Consider the following 17,641-nt stretch of genomic DNA (forward strand, 5'->3'; position numbering starts at 1 on the left):
TATTTAGGGAACACCTTGGTCCTTAAAGTATATGGTTAAGTCATGTAATTATAGTTGTGAAAATTTAGAAATAGGAAGTTAACAGTACACTACTGGGTCTTCTTAGTAATGGCTTACATTTTGGCTATTTATCAGAGGATAACTTATTTTGGTGTGAGTTGTATGGTATTTATTAAATATTTGATATTCAGAGGTAGTAACCAGACAAAATTTATGGATACGCATGTGATTGTTTTTAGGCCATCTAATTTTGCTTTAGGAAAAGGAAAGCATTTAAAAGTGATACACACTTTTGGAAAGTTAAAAAAATAAATAAGTGGTATACATGGATATTTCTTGTAGCCAATGACTAAGTTCTTTGTTACATAACTGTGCAGCATGACCTATATCATATCAATTAGTGCTCACATTACATTCATCATGCTATTCATCATTTTCTTCATAATGACATGCATCATTTCTTTAATGGTTCTTGTTTGGTTATATAAATAAAAATAATTGAATTTCAATATAAAAACTAATGTAATGTGATAAATTTGATTACATAAAAGTCAGATATGTTACATGATATTCCTGCTGACTTCATATAGTTTGTGTCTTCTGGATTCGCCAGTATAATCTTTCATGGATCAGAAAAATAATATTTTATCTTTTTATACCTAAAATAATTTTTAAACTATGGGAAACATGGCCACAATAGCTTAAAGTTTCAAATACGGTTGAATTCTCCAAACAGCATCTCAAATTTTATATTTTATGGAGCTTAGAAATAAATATGATAGCAAAAGCAGTTACTGTGCGGGTCTTTGATATCATAGATTGAATTATTTTATCTCACGGCACTAGAGACCTCCATTACATGCTGTATTTTATTTTCTGCATATATACTCTAGTATACTGAATAACCGATACTTCTGGTCTGGGAAAGTGCTGTAGGTGGTAACGTAATTCTATTTTGGCTGCATGAACAGATCCAATAGCAAACAACTGATTTTTGACCTTGCTTCCCAAATATGGTAGGTGGCTAGCCCATGATTCCTTGCCGGTACCATACAAAATGAAATCCTAGGTGAGTTTGCAGTTTAAGCGGTCTCTTAGGTTTGACAAAGTGTTCTCTTCTGAGGAATTTAGATTGGCATCCTTGGTGGGGGGTAGGGGGTGGGGAGTCCATATTGAATTTTGGTCATTAGAAGCTTTTTCTTTGTTTGCATTGGAATGGTGCTTTCATTTACAAATTAGTAAAGTAAAGGTAAGACTGTCTGTTTTATGAGTTGATGATCTGAAATGTATTATAAAATCATTTAACAAGTTACTGTGATTTCTAAAATGTTTTTTCATACCAAGGCAGGAGCCTTAACGAAGAAGATGCTTATTATTACTAATAAAAAGACTAGATCCATAGAGTAGTATTACTGTTAATGACGAAACAGTTTTAAGGAAAATCCAACAGGTATAAAGATTCTATTTTAGAGTACAAAATTGGTTATGATGAGTAAAAATAAACATTTGTATTTGAACTATGGTATAAGGCTGGCAAAAAGCAGTATAATAATTAGTCATGTAAGTGATGCCTTCTTTAAATATTTGAAATCAATATAATGGTTAAGTTATTGATCTAATAACTGAAGTCATTTATTTGCCTAAAACATGATAGTAAGTAAATATTTTAAACTGTAATTTAGCCGTAATCTGAATAGCTCAACTACCTAGGTGAGCATTGTAGACTTTCATGCATAGATTGAGTTTAATTAGAATTTTTTAAAAGAACAGACTGTAAGGAAAGAGTTCTAGGTAAAATAAATCTTTTCCCCCAGAATCATTTTAAAATATCAACACTGAAATATTATCTGGTTCATATCCAAAAAAATTGCTCCTGTAAAACTTGCCATTCTAGAAATCACTGCAGAATTAACATTCAGGCTTTCATTGTTAAACTGATAATAGCTTACACGTTTGCTTTTTCTCTCCCTTTGCTTACTTAATATGGAAATGGCCATTCTAGTTTTCATTTTCCCCAGACCTGTTAGTTGTTACATTCGGAAAAAAAAAAATTTTTTTTTTGGAAAAGTATCGATTCCCTAAGTTTCAGGGCCTGAAAACAAGTTTTGGAAAAGTATGAAAGATAACGTGTAACTACTCCCCAAAGCTCGTAATTGGTAGCTGCTGTAGCAAGAGATGTGTGTTGACAGTGTCTCCGAGAAGCGATTCTCACACAGCTGTTTATTCAGATAGCATGGGGCGCGTTCATTTACATAATAAATTTTTTCGGAGCAGCAAGGTTGAGTCAGAGAGAGCAGGGCTCCTCTCAATTGTTGCATTTAAACCAATAAGGATAGGACAAGAGAATAGCTGTGGTTTGCGTTGCAAAAACAAAAAAAGCCCCGAGGCTCCGCGGGCAGACCTACAAGGCTGCGCCAACAGATCGAGGGATGCGATGGTGCAGTTTCTTTGTCTGGGCTTCTCAGATGCTATCAGCTGCTGCTGTTTAGAGGGAAAGAGCGCGGGGCTCAAAGCGGTGACTAAACAGGACGGTGGGAGCTGATGGCTGCGAGTTTGGGGCGAGGTAGAAACTCTCCAGTGCCACTTCCGACTCTGAGCCTTCCTGTTGCCGTCCAGTGTGGCGGTTTTCTCGCCGGGGCCAGCGTGTGCGCTCAGTCGCTCGGCAGCCCGAGCCTGCAGCGGCGCCCAGGCGGCGGTCCTCGCGGCCCCGCTTCCCCGCGCGGACGCGCTCCGCTGCCCGAAGCGCCGGGCTCCGCCGAGAGCCCCTAAGAGCCCTCCCGCGCCCTTACCCAGGAGCAAAACTATGTCAGGAATGGAGGTTTGCTAAACCAGAAAATTCGAAGGAGCCCAGGAAACTGGTGGTTGCAGCAGATGTAAGCGCTGTAAGTACAAGCTGACTGTTTGAAAAACTGTTCTGAATGACAACAGCTGTCCTGTGGGCAAAGCCCAAGATAACAGGAGCGCTTTGAGTTATTGTTTTGATTTGTTTTAAAAGAAAAACATTAGGGCGTGGGGAAGATTATGACACTTTGTACCCAGTGCTTTATGGGCCACTGGGTTCCATCGTAAAAGTATAAGTTTTAGCCCCTAAATTAGCTGAGCGATTAGAATCATTAAGAGGTAATTAGAAATTAATTGTTAAAGATGACTTTTGTTGTGCTCTATGTAAATAAGTATATTGCATCGCTATATTCTTGTAGGGAGATCACTTCATTATCTCTTTTCTGCACAAACCTCAACTATTACTGTGTGATATTGATTAAAGCGGTTATCTGTCTATATCCATTGCAACACACAGATAACTTTTCCTATACATTTTAGTTGGATTGGAGAAAAGGAGGAAGGAATTAACATTTTCAAAGGACGACAGATAACAAAAATAAATTGAAACCACTTTTTAAGGAAGGAAATCCTTTCGTTTCAATAAACAGATTTCCCAAACATTATAGTAAAGGGCTCATCTTCAAAAGGTGAAATAATAAACATTTGCCAAATTAATATATTTCTCACTTATTGACACTTAACAGGACTTGAATGGACCTTGAAATTAAGAACAAGGTTCTTAAACTTTTGAATTACCACTTAAAATATTTGTCATTCAAAATCAGTATATGAATTGCTAATGACTCATGGGCTTATATTTCTTGGGAGGAGTTTTTGAAACATTTAAGCACAGCTTTTGCACGAATTCAGTAAATTCAGAGCTGTCACTGAATGTAGACAAGTGTTTTTATGTTTCATTTCTTAAAATGACAAGGGATACAAAAAGTCGCTAGTTAAGCACATAGTGTAGTTTTATAGGCTGGGGGTTGTTTTCTTGATGTGTCTCTCATAGTAGGTTTTATTTTAGGCGTGTGAGTCTTTTCGCCCACCGTTTGGGATTTGAAGACATGCACACACGAATAGTCATGCTTTTTTGCATTATCAAATATTTGATATTTGCTTTCTCGCTGCTTGAGTTCTCCTAAGGCCCAAAGTGTTCAGTTAAGTGAGCAAACAGCCCTGGATTTTCAATCCTGAAAATTCTTCGTGGTGACAGACAGAGCAGCCTAACTGAGCCACTGTTCAGTTTTAGAATGCCAAAGGGAAGTCAACAGCTCTGGGAGTTTGGTAGACATAATAAATGATTTTCTCAAAAGAAAATTTCCTCTTAAATTTGAAAATTTATTTTGTAAGAATACCTTGGGGGAAAAAATACTCGCAGTGAGAATAAAACCCCTTCCATTTAATCAACTATCGAAAGTATTACATTCAACATCTTAAATAAATGCTAATTTTGAAAACAATCCGTCAAGTCTATAGGTAGAATCAGTGTCCTTCACGTACTTGTTTTTGTTTTCCTGGGGACTCTATTTTGTCATTTTGTTTAAATAAGATACTTTAAAAAGTGATACAGTATATTACATTTAAAATCAGTAAGGGTATTAAAGAATTCATTTTATGGAGTCCGATAAAGAAGGTGGTAGGTGTTAACACTGAAACGACATCTACCTCTTCCTGGAAGTTCATTTCAATTTTAGGTTTAGATTTTTATTACATCATTGACACCATGGTTGGAAATGTTGATTGAGGAACATTTTAGCAAGAATATATTCTGATTTAAAAGCAGGCTTCTGCCTAAGGCACATTTTTTTTTCCTATAAAATACACTCTGATTAGAAAATTGCCATTGTCTTTCAAATTTGGGAGTACTCAGGTTGATCTGTGGTTGGGCAAAACTAGCTCGCCTGCCAACTCTGTTTATTTAGATAAGTTCAGTACTTTCACTTTGAAAATTTCTTTTGAGTTTGAAAAAAAAGTTTAAAATTATAGTCATTTTATAAAAATTGCTTCTAGCAAGCAAAAAAGCCAATGGAAAACCCATAATTTAAACAAGTACCTACATTTTATTTGCTCTCTGCTGCTGAGATCTAGAATCCCTTTCCATTTACAGTTTACTTTTCACAGAACATTATTAACTTTTTGGCTTCATACACGATCTTCTGTCAGATGCTTTTGATTTGTAATTTAGCAAAGTATAATAAACAGTGCAAAAGTCATGAATTTTGCTCTGCATCCTGAGCTCTGTGGTAGGGGAAAATGTGATAAAATGTGTACCTTAAGTCTTGTTTGATGATCTCTCAAAGCAAGTTTGCCTTCTGGAAATAATTTCTGGGGTTGAAGAGCATGGTATTAACAGATTTAATGTGGCTATTCAATGGATTGGCGAAGTACTATGTGAGGTTTAACAAAATGAGAGAGACAAATTGAACATCAACAAAAGTTACATCTGTGAAGAATTAGAAATTTAATTAGAAAAAAGGCAAACTTAAAAGACCTCATTAACTAATCAGAAGTCAAAGTTACTAGTTGAGGATTCTTGAATTGAAATTCTAAGAAGTTCTGCTCTCTTTTTTCTCTGTATTTTCACAACTCTGTCAGTACGCTACTCTGGGTATTCTCTACAAAGAGTTTTAAAAAGCATTAAAGTGAAATGACTTCATTGTAATCTAAGATGACCATTTATAATGTTATGGGAAATATTTTTGCACTCCTAGGAGCATGTGAATTAAAAATACCAGATTAGGAGGAGACAAGAAACATACTAGGTTTATGGATGTAAAGCAGAAAATATGAGCTTACTGAATGCCTAACAGCATTTTTCTGAAAACCATGAAATATTTTTTTTCTCTTTGAATGGAAAGGCGCCTAATTAATTATTTTTGCAGCACATTGTGTTTTTAGACCTTGAAAACCTAGAACCTTCCAGAGATATTGGCAAACATAAGAGAAAACCAACGCCAATCAGAAATAGGTGTTCTTTTTAGATAAGTCATTACAAGAGTATGTTTTCTTACTGCACTGTAATCTTGTACTACACATAAAAAACTAAAAGCATGTGAAGTGTAGCATTTTGTAAACTGTAACTAATTTTGCTCACATCTGTGTCTAATTGTTGTCTGCATTCGCATTCTTGAGAGTAGATTTATTTTTCCTGGACCACGATGTGGATTCAGCTGACCAGCCTAAGTGAGGATTAGTTGTTTTAAAGTTATTTTGATTAAAGAGTCATTTTTAAAAACAGTAACACACAACACATGGTTTAAATAATCCTTGAGACACAAAAGAATATATCTGATGTATACTTAATGAAATGAAGATCATGGATACGGGTTCAAAAATTGTAGTGTACGAAGTACAGTAGAGACTGAGTCCAGCCAGCCTAAAAAAAAGTATGTTGCTGTGAAAATGCATTTTTTTCAGTGAGAAAGCGTGTTAGAATGATTCTTATTTTGAAGTTCATTTTTTAAAATTAACAGATTGACTTTGCATTTAAATAGGATAGGTTAAACCTCAAATATAAATATAATCAAACTTTCAAAGTATACAAGGAAACTAAAATTAGGTTTCTAAGATGATACTATCTAGCCAAGGTTAAAATAGGAATGTATTTTAATATGTAACAGAAAGTATGTTTTACATACTCTTTCACATAATTAAGCCAAGAGAGTTCTTAAAATTAAGTTAGTTCTCACCTATAATTTATTCCAGGTGTATAAAAGTGGAAAAAAAGAGAAAAAAAGGAAATTTATCCTTGAGGTATATCGCTGCAGTTTCTAAAGGAAAACATTTAATCTTGTGTGAGAACGTTAATTTCAACAAAAATATCAGAAGCCAGTTGTCACCAAATGACCTATCTGTAGGCATTAAAATGAAACTTTTATTGAATACTCAGGCATCTCTTTAAAATTATTTTTCGTCCTGCACATATTTTAGAAAAGTATACCTAGAAATTTCATGTAACATTATATACCAAGATATTTAGACTTTAACGATGCTTTATTCTTGCCAAAAAGGTAGTACTTTTTAATTTCATAAATCATAATTAAAAAAATAACAGGACTCAACAGAAGATGCTTGGCTGGATAACTTTAATGCCATTTGAGATGCTTCAGTTTTTTCATCTTTGTTCTGTAACCCTAATTGATGTCTGTTCCGGTTGAATGAAAATACACATCAAAGATTTGGAATTCTGAGTCATTTTAAACGTTATGCAGAATGCCCTTTACCTCCGAGGCAGGCGTTAGCCTGAGCTTGTGGGCCAGCAGCCCACCCTCACCTGAGCTTATCACCTGCTGGCAGTTTTGCTGTCTCTGGACGAAGGGCAGTGACTAGCAAAGCCTGCAAGCTAAGTTAGCTGTTCAGTGAAATGCCAAATACAGATTCATCTGGAGACAAAAGAGACCAGAACTCTGGCCAGCTGAGACACTGAAGTGATTATTCAACTCTCCATTCTCTCTCCTGGTTTAAAAGGTGGAAAATTAAACCAACAGCGAACTGCTTTTGCTATTTCACCAGGCAGTGATGGATTTCCCTGAATTTAAACATCCACTGAATTTTCAATTTGCTTGGGTACATGAGCACATTGCTCCACGATGGGACTTCGGGGAGGAGAACTTGCCTTTGCCATTTCTCGTTGAGTCCGGCACTGCCTGAAAGTGGCCCAGAAGCCGTTTTGGTGAATGTTCAATGACAAATAGGAAATATAGGAGAAAACCATCACGATAAGGATAAGAAGTGTCCGGAGGCAAAGGCGTGGGCGGGAACTCGATTTCAGCCGCTGAGAGCAGGAGCTGAAAGATCTTCTGAGGATGCTGGAGGGGTTAATGCTTGAACTGCTGCTGTGAAACACACTCATTTTGCTAATAGCTATTTTTTTTCCCCAAGCACCTTGTCCAAGCTGCCTGGATAAGGCTGCTTTGCATGTTGATTGGGGGAGGGGTAATCCCGTTTGCAGCTGTCATAGGCCAGTGATGAATCACTATCCCGTCATTTGGCTGCCTTCCCCCCTAACAAGGGGAGCAGGAGGGCAGACCTGGAGGAGGAAACAACAGTGGAGACCTCAACTTAAAGACAATATGCCTTTCACCGCTGCCGTATCCTCCTTTTTCTCTTTTGGTTAAAAGAGAACATTGTAGTCCTGAGCCACGTGGTCTGTATAATTAAGAACTGACACTGAAGCAGAGTAACAACAGCTTCTAATTTTTTACCCCTGATCACAGGTGCAAACATCTCAAACCAGTTCAGATGTTGCTGTTTCCTCAAGTTGCAGGTAAGGATATCGTTGATATTTGACATTTGGGGAGATTACCTTTCTGTGACCGCCCCCCCCCCATCTATTTTTGTCTAGTATTTCTTAATTATTTCTATTAATAGCCTTGGTTGGAAATTACTTAACCATTTGTGTGTGTGTGTGTGCTTGTAAAAAAAATTGTTCAATATGTAGAAAGGGAAGAGGATCCTGGGTTTGCAAATGATTAGGGGTTCTAGTGTCTGGGGTTAGGAAAACTGTGAATGTGTCATGAGAATGAGGGGAGAAACACTGGATTTTAAGCCATTCCCCATTTGAATCCAGAAGACTTGGGGAAGTCAGAATTCACTTTGGAAGTAAAACGGTTCATGTTAAGCCGTTTTAAAAACTGACGTTTACAGTCAGTTTAAGTGCAGCCTCCAAATTAAAATGACTGTAGCTTTTATTGGCCTGGTGGGGATGAGGAGCAGACAGTCTTAGCTTCATACATATTAACCCCCCTCCTTTTTTTTTTTTTTTTTTTTTAGAAAAACACAAAGTTTAAAATAAAGTGAATGGGCCTTAGACTTTCAAACACTTGGCTGTCAGAAAACAGAACGGTATCTAGGTGTGTTTTTAGTCACTTTAAACAAATGCTCGCCTGTCTTCATTAAGAAAAGGTGCAATATAAGTGAATGGCTCTGAAACTGAACATGAATAGTGGCTTCTGTACCCTGTAGGGCATACGCAACTGCTGAGTCGAAGAACTTTCGGGGGGGATTTCGCTGGTTTCGTGTTGTAAAAAATGCCCAATTTGAGCAGGGCAGTGGCATTGTTCTTATTTCCCTGAGTGGGTGACAGCTGAGGTATTCTGACTGCTCGTGTTCCTGGGGACTCACTGGATGCTGGCCTGATCCCTCTTCACTTGGGCAGGCTGTATGTAATTCACAAAGCAAACAAGTGAGCTGACATCAGGATGTTTTAATGCTGCATTTGTTTCAAGGGAGACAGAGGAACAATTAAGCAGTTTACCAGAGTAAACACATGCATCAGGGACATCTCATTCCCTGTCACCGGACTATAGGCTTCAAGTGTTGTATTTGGTTTGGAGACCCATTAAATTACAATTGGGCGGTAAATTATAAGGGAGTACCTAGTGCTAATTTATTAGATGAAAGAGATTCCATAGAAAAGTGATTTTTTTTTTTTTTCAATTTTACACTTTCGTCTTTTAGAAAAATAATGCCTTGGGGGTTTTTTCCCACCTAAAAAGAAAAGCATGACGGTCTGTTTTCTTTGATAATAAAAATAGATGGAATCGTCTCATTAGATCTTGGGACTTGATGAGCTATCGGAGGAGAGAAAAAGAGATTAAAAAAAAACTCTATATGAATGGCTGAATAGGTAAGGCCAGTGACATCTTGTAATAGTACACGTTACGATATGAAAGGATGGCTGAAGTGAAAATGTAAGACGAATTATTTTGAGTCGAAGGAGATAGATACAATGGGACTTTTGTGCGAATGTGTTTCAAAGAAGGTGTCAAGTCGTTAGCACATTAAATAGTGGGGTTATGAATTTGGTACATCTGTCAAACGGAAGGCTTCTTGTCTTTAGGTCTATGGAAATGCAGGATCTAACCAGCCCGCATAGCCGTCTGAGTGGTAGTAGTGAATCCCCCAAACTCGATAACTCTCATATAAATAGTAATTCCATGACTCCCAATGGCACCGAAGGTGAGTGTCTGCCTTCTCACTGTTTACTTTGCACCTTGTTTCTTCATCAGTATACACTGTGTTACTAGGTGGTTATGATTTCAGTTGTCAAATCCATGAAACCACTGTTTTATTTCTTGTTTAGGTAATTTGACTTATGAACCAGTATTCACCCTTACTTAGGGACTGCATGTTACCAGGTTATTATAACATTACACAGACTGGTTTTATTTCACATAGATGCATATATATGCATAGTATACGTGTGTGTGTGCATGACGTATTTAAGCTTTGAGTGTGTTTTTTCTTCTTGTTGATCGTTCTCCACAGCACAGTATCAGTTTGCAATTGTTTTGCTCTATGAGCCATGAAAATTTGGATTATTTCCTTTATTTTACTTTCCCTTTGTTACTAAATATAACCAAATTTGTTTCAAGGCAACATTAGACTGGATTGTCTCTAAATAGCAATAAAATAATTTGTGTGCCTAATGTTCTTGTGGCTTTGACCATTGAAATATAAAGAAGTAAAAAAATACTTATTGTTTACAAATATACTACCTTACTTGGAAGATAACATGAAATTCATTTACTTTCTTAAAGATTAAGTATATACTTGAAACATAGTACTGTTACAATGATTTTTGTGTAATTAATACATATGAATATTTATGTAAATTTTATGTAAATAGTAATGCCTACTTTAATCCATATATACCTAAGTCTAAACATATAGGTAAAGCGATTTGCATGTATCATTAGCTGTCGTGCACGTTTATTTAGGTACTATACATATTTTTAAAACTTCATAGAAGGGTATGTTACATATTGCGTTGTATTTATTTCTACTTTAGCCTATTGAAATATTCCTTCTTCACAGATGATATTTTTGCTTATTTATTCCTTACTAAGCCTTAGGACCTTGATGAACTTAGAACATAAGTTTCACTAGAAGTTTGATGAATTATCTACATTAGAATTCCATCCATAAACAAAACCCTTAACCATCATTTTTCAATCACCATGATGATCTTTTATCATAGTTCTTAAAAACAACAAAAAAACTTCCAAATGCCATAAAATAGTTTGGTGCAATATTCCAGTATGTGTGAGGGAAGCCTTTTGAAACTGATAATGATATGAAATTTCTGGTAATGGATACAATATAAAATCAGTTGTTTCTGATAGGAGATAACTTTTACAGCCTCAGTGATTGTTTTTACATGTAAGTAGTCTGTATTTTCCTTTTTGAGTAAATACCTTCATTTATGGAAAGTGGTCCCTGTCAAAAGTAGAAACTTTGCTGACCTAGCAAAAAAAAAATCTCTGAAAAAGGTTCCTTAACCTGGGAAACTCTTTTCTGCCCATTTCGATAGGCAATCAAAAAGAAACTTCAGTTATGTATAGGAATTTGGCTTCAGGTGTGAGCATGGCATCTGCTGCAGGGTGGACTGGACCGGGTGTGTGCACAGACACACAGACCACTGCAGGGCCCTGGACCGGTAGGCCCCATGCCAGTGTCAGCGTGCAGGGTGGCCGCTGAGGGAAGCATCAGGGGACCAGAGGTGGAAACCTGTAACAGTCATTCTCATCACTGTGAAGTCCAAATAAGACAATCATTTAAAGTAACTTAAAAAAAAAAAGAAGCTTTAAGTATGTTAAATTGCTTTGATTTATAGAATAGACCAATACATATTGGTAGGAGTAATTATGAAATGATGAGTTAATTTTCTTATATATGAAGAAATGAAATAGGGGTAAGATGTTTTCATTTTGTCATCGTTTTACTGGCAAATCATCTCCTACAAAAGAAGAACCAGGCAATATTGAAACAGAGTATGTATTGGAGACTGCCCCCTTGGATGGCTTTGTGTGAATGATGGCGTGGTTTGCTTTTTAAGGGCATGTGAAATGATACTATTTCTGAATATTTATATTTCATAGCTTGATGTCATGTTTGTATTCAGTAATATGTACTTGATCAGATTTTTGCATAACTAAAGTAAATCCAAAGTAAGAAAATGTTTTAGATAACTGTGTAATCTGCTGAACCATCAATTTGGAAAATACTTAGAAATTATTTCTCTCCTAAAAAAAAAAAAAAACAACCTTATCTTATGGCTTAGAAATGGATTTTTTTAGACCTATTTCAGACAGGTACCCAGTTACTCACATCACTCTGTTTTCAGGCATTCTTCACTGGTATACTTTGCAAAGGTTATGGTAGTTAGAAAGCGAAGTGAGAAGATATCGGTATAAATTATCCAAAGAATACATGAAATTTTAGTCAGTCGACTGGGGCATCAGTTTTACTTTAGTGTACAGTTTGAAAACATGGACCCAAACTTTCTTCACCATCTATGCTACATGTCTGTTCGGATGCAAACGATATCAGAAAGTTCTGGGTTATTATTAAGTTTGTGAATCAATTTATCATGTTACTTACATGTTCCATAAGGCATTTGTGTCTTTTCTCTCAGTCACCACTAGAGGAGTTCAGCTTAAAAATTAGTGACTTCACAGTGGCTGACAAGCTTTCCTGGAATAGAATCATTATAGATTTTCCTATTCCTTCTTTGAAATCTTATTTATTTTGAAACCAGCAGTATTTACCAATGAATTAGAGGAATGAAAAAAACAAGAAATCCCTTAACTTTTCAAAGAGTGTTTAAAATATCAATCACCTCCCCTAAGTCCATAACAAGTATTTCTAGCTATCCCCGCCATGATGGATGTGTAAGTGACTTTATTGCAGCCTGGCTGCAATGAGTCTCCTTAATTAGGTCAACAAAACTTCCATTGAGTTTACATAGTTGTTGGCCCTTCACCCACTTAGATAGGTTGTCTTCTCTCACCAGAGCCATTTTTTATTTCCTGCAAGCACTTGTTCCTATCATGAGGCTAAGAAAACATGAAAATCTCCTGTATCAAAAACCATAACTTCATCTGAAGAACAAACAAGAAGGGAATGGAGTGGAGAGGCAGAGAATATTAAGTTTCTTCTTCAGTTGGCTGCCAAATTATCGTAAGACTCAGTGTTTGTAGGTTCTGTCCTCACAGGCTAGTGCCTATTTTCATGGTTCATCTAAGGGATAAAGACAGAAAGACACTGAGCTGCAGCCTCAAACATTGTGCTTTTCTCCTTCCTAGTTGAAATGTTCTTTAGTGAGATTCGTTGTTTGAATGTTTCAGATTTCAAAAGTTTCAACCCTTCGTATATTCTATTCCAACCTCTCTGTGAATTGTTATTGTTGCAGTGAACTGTGGGTTTCACCCAGTTTATAAATCTTTGAACTAGAAAACATAAAGAGGCAAAAATACAAAATAGCATAAATGAATGCTTGACTTGCATTCAGAAAAGCACTGTTAGAAGTGATCTGTTTCCAGATGAGTTAATAAATATTTTAGATTACTGTTCACCAATTAAAGCTTGACCTGGAGAGACTGATGGAATGGTTATGGAAACATCAGTGGTGGCTTTTCTTTTAACTGTTTTCTTCTAGTCTTTTCGTCTTCCGGGACAGAATGGAAGAGGAATTTCTTATTAGATTATTAAAACATAATTTTTAAGACATAGGCTTTTGGGTGGTGATACTCCTATTAGATAAATATGAGTGTCGGACCTGAGAGGATTTCCAGTGTTAGGTATATGTTCCGGCCTCTCTTTGGTAGAGGCTGTGTGTTGACGTTTGTATTGTGTAAGTGTGAGATGTAGTTGGGAAACGTTTCTTCAGAAGGACCTAGGGCTCTAGCAGTAAAAGGATTTTTATTTACGTACCTAATTAAGGCCTTGTTTGCAAAGCAGTGATTCTTTCCATCTTTGTTTTTTCTGGTTGTCTTAAATCCACGGGAGCATAAGATTGGTCAGTTCATATATTGCTAGTGTGAGTGTTTATTTTTGGTTGTCTGGGGGTGAGGAGTGGCAAAGGGCAAAAAAGAGGTGTGAGCAAGCAGAACTAAAAGCTCTTATTCTCAGTTTTCTTGACTGTAAATTTAGAGGCAAACTCAAGAAGAGGCTAAACTTGTCTTAGAGCAGAGGAATTTGTCTTGAAGTGACATAAAACCAGATGCAGTTGGAATCTTCACTACAAATAGGGTTTCAGGAATTCTGATGGTAATTCAAATAGTAATTTTGAATTGGTATATCAGATTTCCCAGATGATAAGAGATGCAATCTTGGATTAGGTGGCTAAATTTTCTGCATTTTAAGACTGATTTAGTTGTGTATTTCATATGTTAGGCTGATAGGTTAATTCAATTTTACAAAGTTCTATTATCAGAAGTTATTTTAAAGTTGCTTTATCCTTTCTACAAAGCTTAGAATGCAAACAAATTGTCAATATCTTGAATTTGTTTTCCTCACTGTAATTTTAATTTTGTAAAATACAGTTATATCCAACTAGAGTATTTTTAAGAACTCTTACTTATGAAAAATATGTAAACTGGAGTGAATGTGTATAACATTATGGTTTGAGGCTACATCTTAAAAGCTATATTTATATATTTGTGGTCAAATTTTCTGTTGTCAGTAGAAAAAATGGTAATCTAATTTTATTGTTGTTTACATTCTGCACATGATTTAGTTTCTGGAAGATGAAGGGACATTGTGAGTAAAGGAGTTTCTAAGTGACATTTTTAGAGTCTGTCTGTAGCCACAGAATTGGCTTCTTTTAAATTGTTCTTTAGCAAAAACTGTGAAAGGATGAAAAAAATAATTTGTTAAGATTTAATATTTGCGTATACAGTGTATGAGAATAATTTTCACATGCCTGTTGGTAGTTAATGAAAATAATAGCTAATTTTTAAGAATAACTTATTATTAGTCACTAAGCTGACCATTCTCTATGATTCATTTCATTAGTCTTCAGAAAATCCTTTGAGGTCACCAACATAGTGGTTGAGACACTGGGTTTGAATCCCAGCTCCGTTTGCTGGCTGTGTGAGCTCAGGCGCGTTAACTTCTGTGTGGCTTAGTCTCCTCATCTGTACAGTGGGCGTAACAGCAGGTCTTACATCAGGCTTGCTGTGAGGATGATATGTGAAACTTGTAACACACTGGGAACTTACTAAGTGCTCTATGAATTTCTAGACCATATGTAAACAATAGCCCCTTCTAGAGTACCATTATTGTTTCACGTACAAGAAAACTGAGTCTTGGAAAGTTAAATGCCAAGTTGAAAGACACATGATTTGTAATTGGTACCACTGGTATCTGATCTGGTATTTGAATCAAGTTCTGTTCGAGTCCAGAGCCTGGGTTTTCAAATCACTGTATCACTCTAGGGAGAGAATACATGATTCCACCATCTGCCAATACCTTTTCTAATACCTTCGTACTAAACATCGGTACCTCCACTGTCCTCCTGACTGGAGAACGCTATTCTCTAGCAAACAGCTAGAGCAAAAAGGACCAATGGCAAAGGCTTTGATGACAAAAGGACTTCATTATAAGGACAACTCCCCAGGGTAGTCATACCCTGGTTTTTAAGTTCTTTTGTGCACGAGTGTGTGAGATTTCTTCCTTGTGTCGTGCGCACATAGCATATTGCATCAATAGGTTAACTTCTAGGGGATTGTCTCTTACTAGTTTTCATTTTCAAAGCTTTAGACTTAATTATAATTCCACCAGCCGTCCATCTATGTTAAGCCTCTCTGGGATCAAACGGAGTTGGGAAGTCATCTCTGCTTTTCATTATAATAGTCATTATTATATGCACATTTGGATTGAAGCAGTATTACTGTGAAATTTTAAAAGTGGTTGCAGTTTTGCTACTGCTCAGAGTAAGTCTTTTTGGCCTCAGAAAATATTTTGAAGTGGGTGATAAATTTGGTCACATTTCTCTTGACTTTAAGAGCCAGGTTATAGTAACCAAGCAGAACTCAAAGAAGAAGCTTAAATGGCATTTGTTGGGGGCTCCATAGGAAGAGCAGTTACCAAAGCCATGAGTTGGGAACATGCGTGCTACATTCTAGGAACAGGAGGAGAGAGAATGACAGGGAGTGGAAGAGGTGAAGTGGGAAAAATAAAGGGGTGGCATGTGTAGGGCTTGCAGGTTGGCAGACATACTCTAGCCAATTATATATCACTAACTGTATGTTTCATAGTAAGAATAGGAGCTCTAATACTGCCTGAAACCAGGCTCAGAGTTTCTAGATGGCCAGGCTTCTTGATAAACTAATGACTCGATGTAGACAGTTTTCATCTACTCCCAATATCTAATAGTTCAGAGAATTACAGCTCTGGGGCACCTCTCCCCTAGCTGGGCCAGAACTTTCATTGGAACAGAAATATGTATAACTTCCTAAGGACATCCTATCTCTGGGAGAAACTTTGGTTTCCCCCAGAGGGATGTGCAAACCTTTAGTGAGTGCTAGTATTTAGGCCAATCCTTATCCCTTTGGTCATGAATTCCCTGATTTAAGTAATTCCTAATTTCTTAGGATGCCCAAGGATGTTTTGGGGTGAGCAGTATATAGATAAAAGTGGTGTTTATGTGTGTGTGTGCGTGCACGTGTGTGCGCTTATTCTCACCTTGCTTACTTGGAATAAGGTCCAAGAATAATTCATTCTCTTCTTTTTGCCTCCAAACTTACAATTTAATAGAAAGAATATATACATAATTGCAAATTTTCTATTTTTCCCTTTTCACTTTGGGTAGGAAAAAGTCATCTGTCACATAGCCATCCTCAAAGACCGCTAAATATTGCCTTTACTAAAAGAGAACATAAATTTTGAGAAGCTAGCCAAGGATTTACGTTAAGCTTTAAGACGCCCAAGTAGTTTATAACTAACAGCTTACTATGATTATGTACAAGGTAGTTTGCTGGTTTTGCAGGTTTTTCAGTTCTATTTCATGCCTCCAGTATCCCATTACACTGAAAAAGGTGGGTGAACTCTACCAAACACATTCCAAGGATGCATTTTAAAGTGCTCCCTGTAATACACAACAGAGACATTTTTTTCTTTCATAAAATTAATCTAAATCAAAATCTGAACTATTTCCCTGTTTTATCACTGCATCTATTACTGATAAGGGGAATTTTGTGTGGGGAGAATATTCTTTTAGCAAAATAAGCACTATGAGCTGAATAGACTGAGTTCTTACTATCTGTTTAAGCGTCTTTTATTCCCTCCACCTACCTTATTTTATTTTGTCCTAAAAAAAGTTAGGGTAGCTTTTCTGTGCCTCATTTTAAAGAGTTTAAGTGATTAGTCTATGCTTCCACAGCATATTATCTGTGTTGGAAAAGAGATTCAAAGGCATATCAGGCTAATTTTAAAGCCTGCATCCTTTACACTCAAAAAAAAGGACTTCCTAATAGCCTAAAAACTTAGCACTTACTGAAATACTTAACCTGCCTTAAGAAGTTTTTATGTTACTTTATCTAAGATTATTACCCATTGAAGGAACTACAGCTTCCATTTATATGTGTATTTCACCTAGTAGAGGCTCAAGGGTCCCTAAGGCAGGGATAAGTCTATTAACTATCTGTGTCCTTAGCAGCTGGCAGAAGGCTTGGCACTGATTAAACAGTCAACAAATATTTGTTATTGCATATTACTAAGTAAATAACGCAGGTGAATGATTCCAAGAGAAGGCTCACTAATTTTATTTACAAAGCATTAACAGGTTCAATAAGTAGCTAAAGCCCATTTTGCAAATTTTTGAAAATGATCATTGCACAGACCAATTCCTACAGTAGCCATAGGCCGTCCGTCCAGAGAACATCTGCAGTCAACATTGCTGCTGAGTTTGAATTTGCTCCATAGTAACTGGCTTGCATTTGATATGTACTGATTAACTGTTTCATAAATGGAAACTTCAACTTGGACTCAGTATTATTTAGCAACGATGAATTAACTTTCACATAGTCCG

General features: G+C 36.4%; 1 protein-coding gene across 1 annotated transcript in view; it reads left to right on the plus strand.

Moving 5' to 3' along the window:
• Window positions 1-2,771: 2,771 nt before the first annotated feature.
• EYA1 (EYA transcriptional coactivator and phosphatase 1) overlaps window positions 2,772-17,641 on the plus strand; it is a 158,352-nt gene continuing 143,482 nt past the window's right edge. Inside the window, exons 1-3 of the mRNA XM_036829798.1 lie at window positions 2,772-2,882; window positions 8,043-8,092; window positions 9,668-9,786. Coding sequence (XP_036685693.1) covers window positions 9,672-9,786 — 115 coding nt within the window. The 5' untranslated portion in view covers window positions 2,772-2,882; window positions 8,043-8,092; window positions 9,668-9,671. The remainder of the gene's footprint in view (window positions 2,883-8,042; window positions 8,093-9,667; window positions 9,787-17,641) is intronic.

The sequence above is a fragment of the Balaenoptera musculus genome, chromosome 17 (assembly GCF_009873245.2).
Source record: "Balaenoptera musculus isolate JJ_BM4_2016_0621 chromosome 17, mBalMus1.pri.v3, whole genome shotgun sequence".
Taxonomy (NCBI): Eukaryota; Metazoa; Chordata; class Mammalia; order Artiodactyla; family Balaenopteridae; genus Balaenoptera; species Balaenoptera musculus.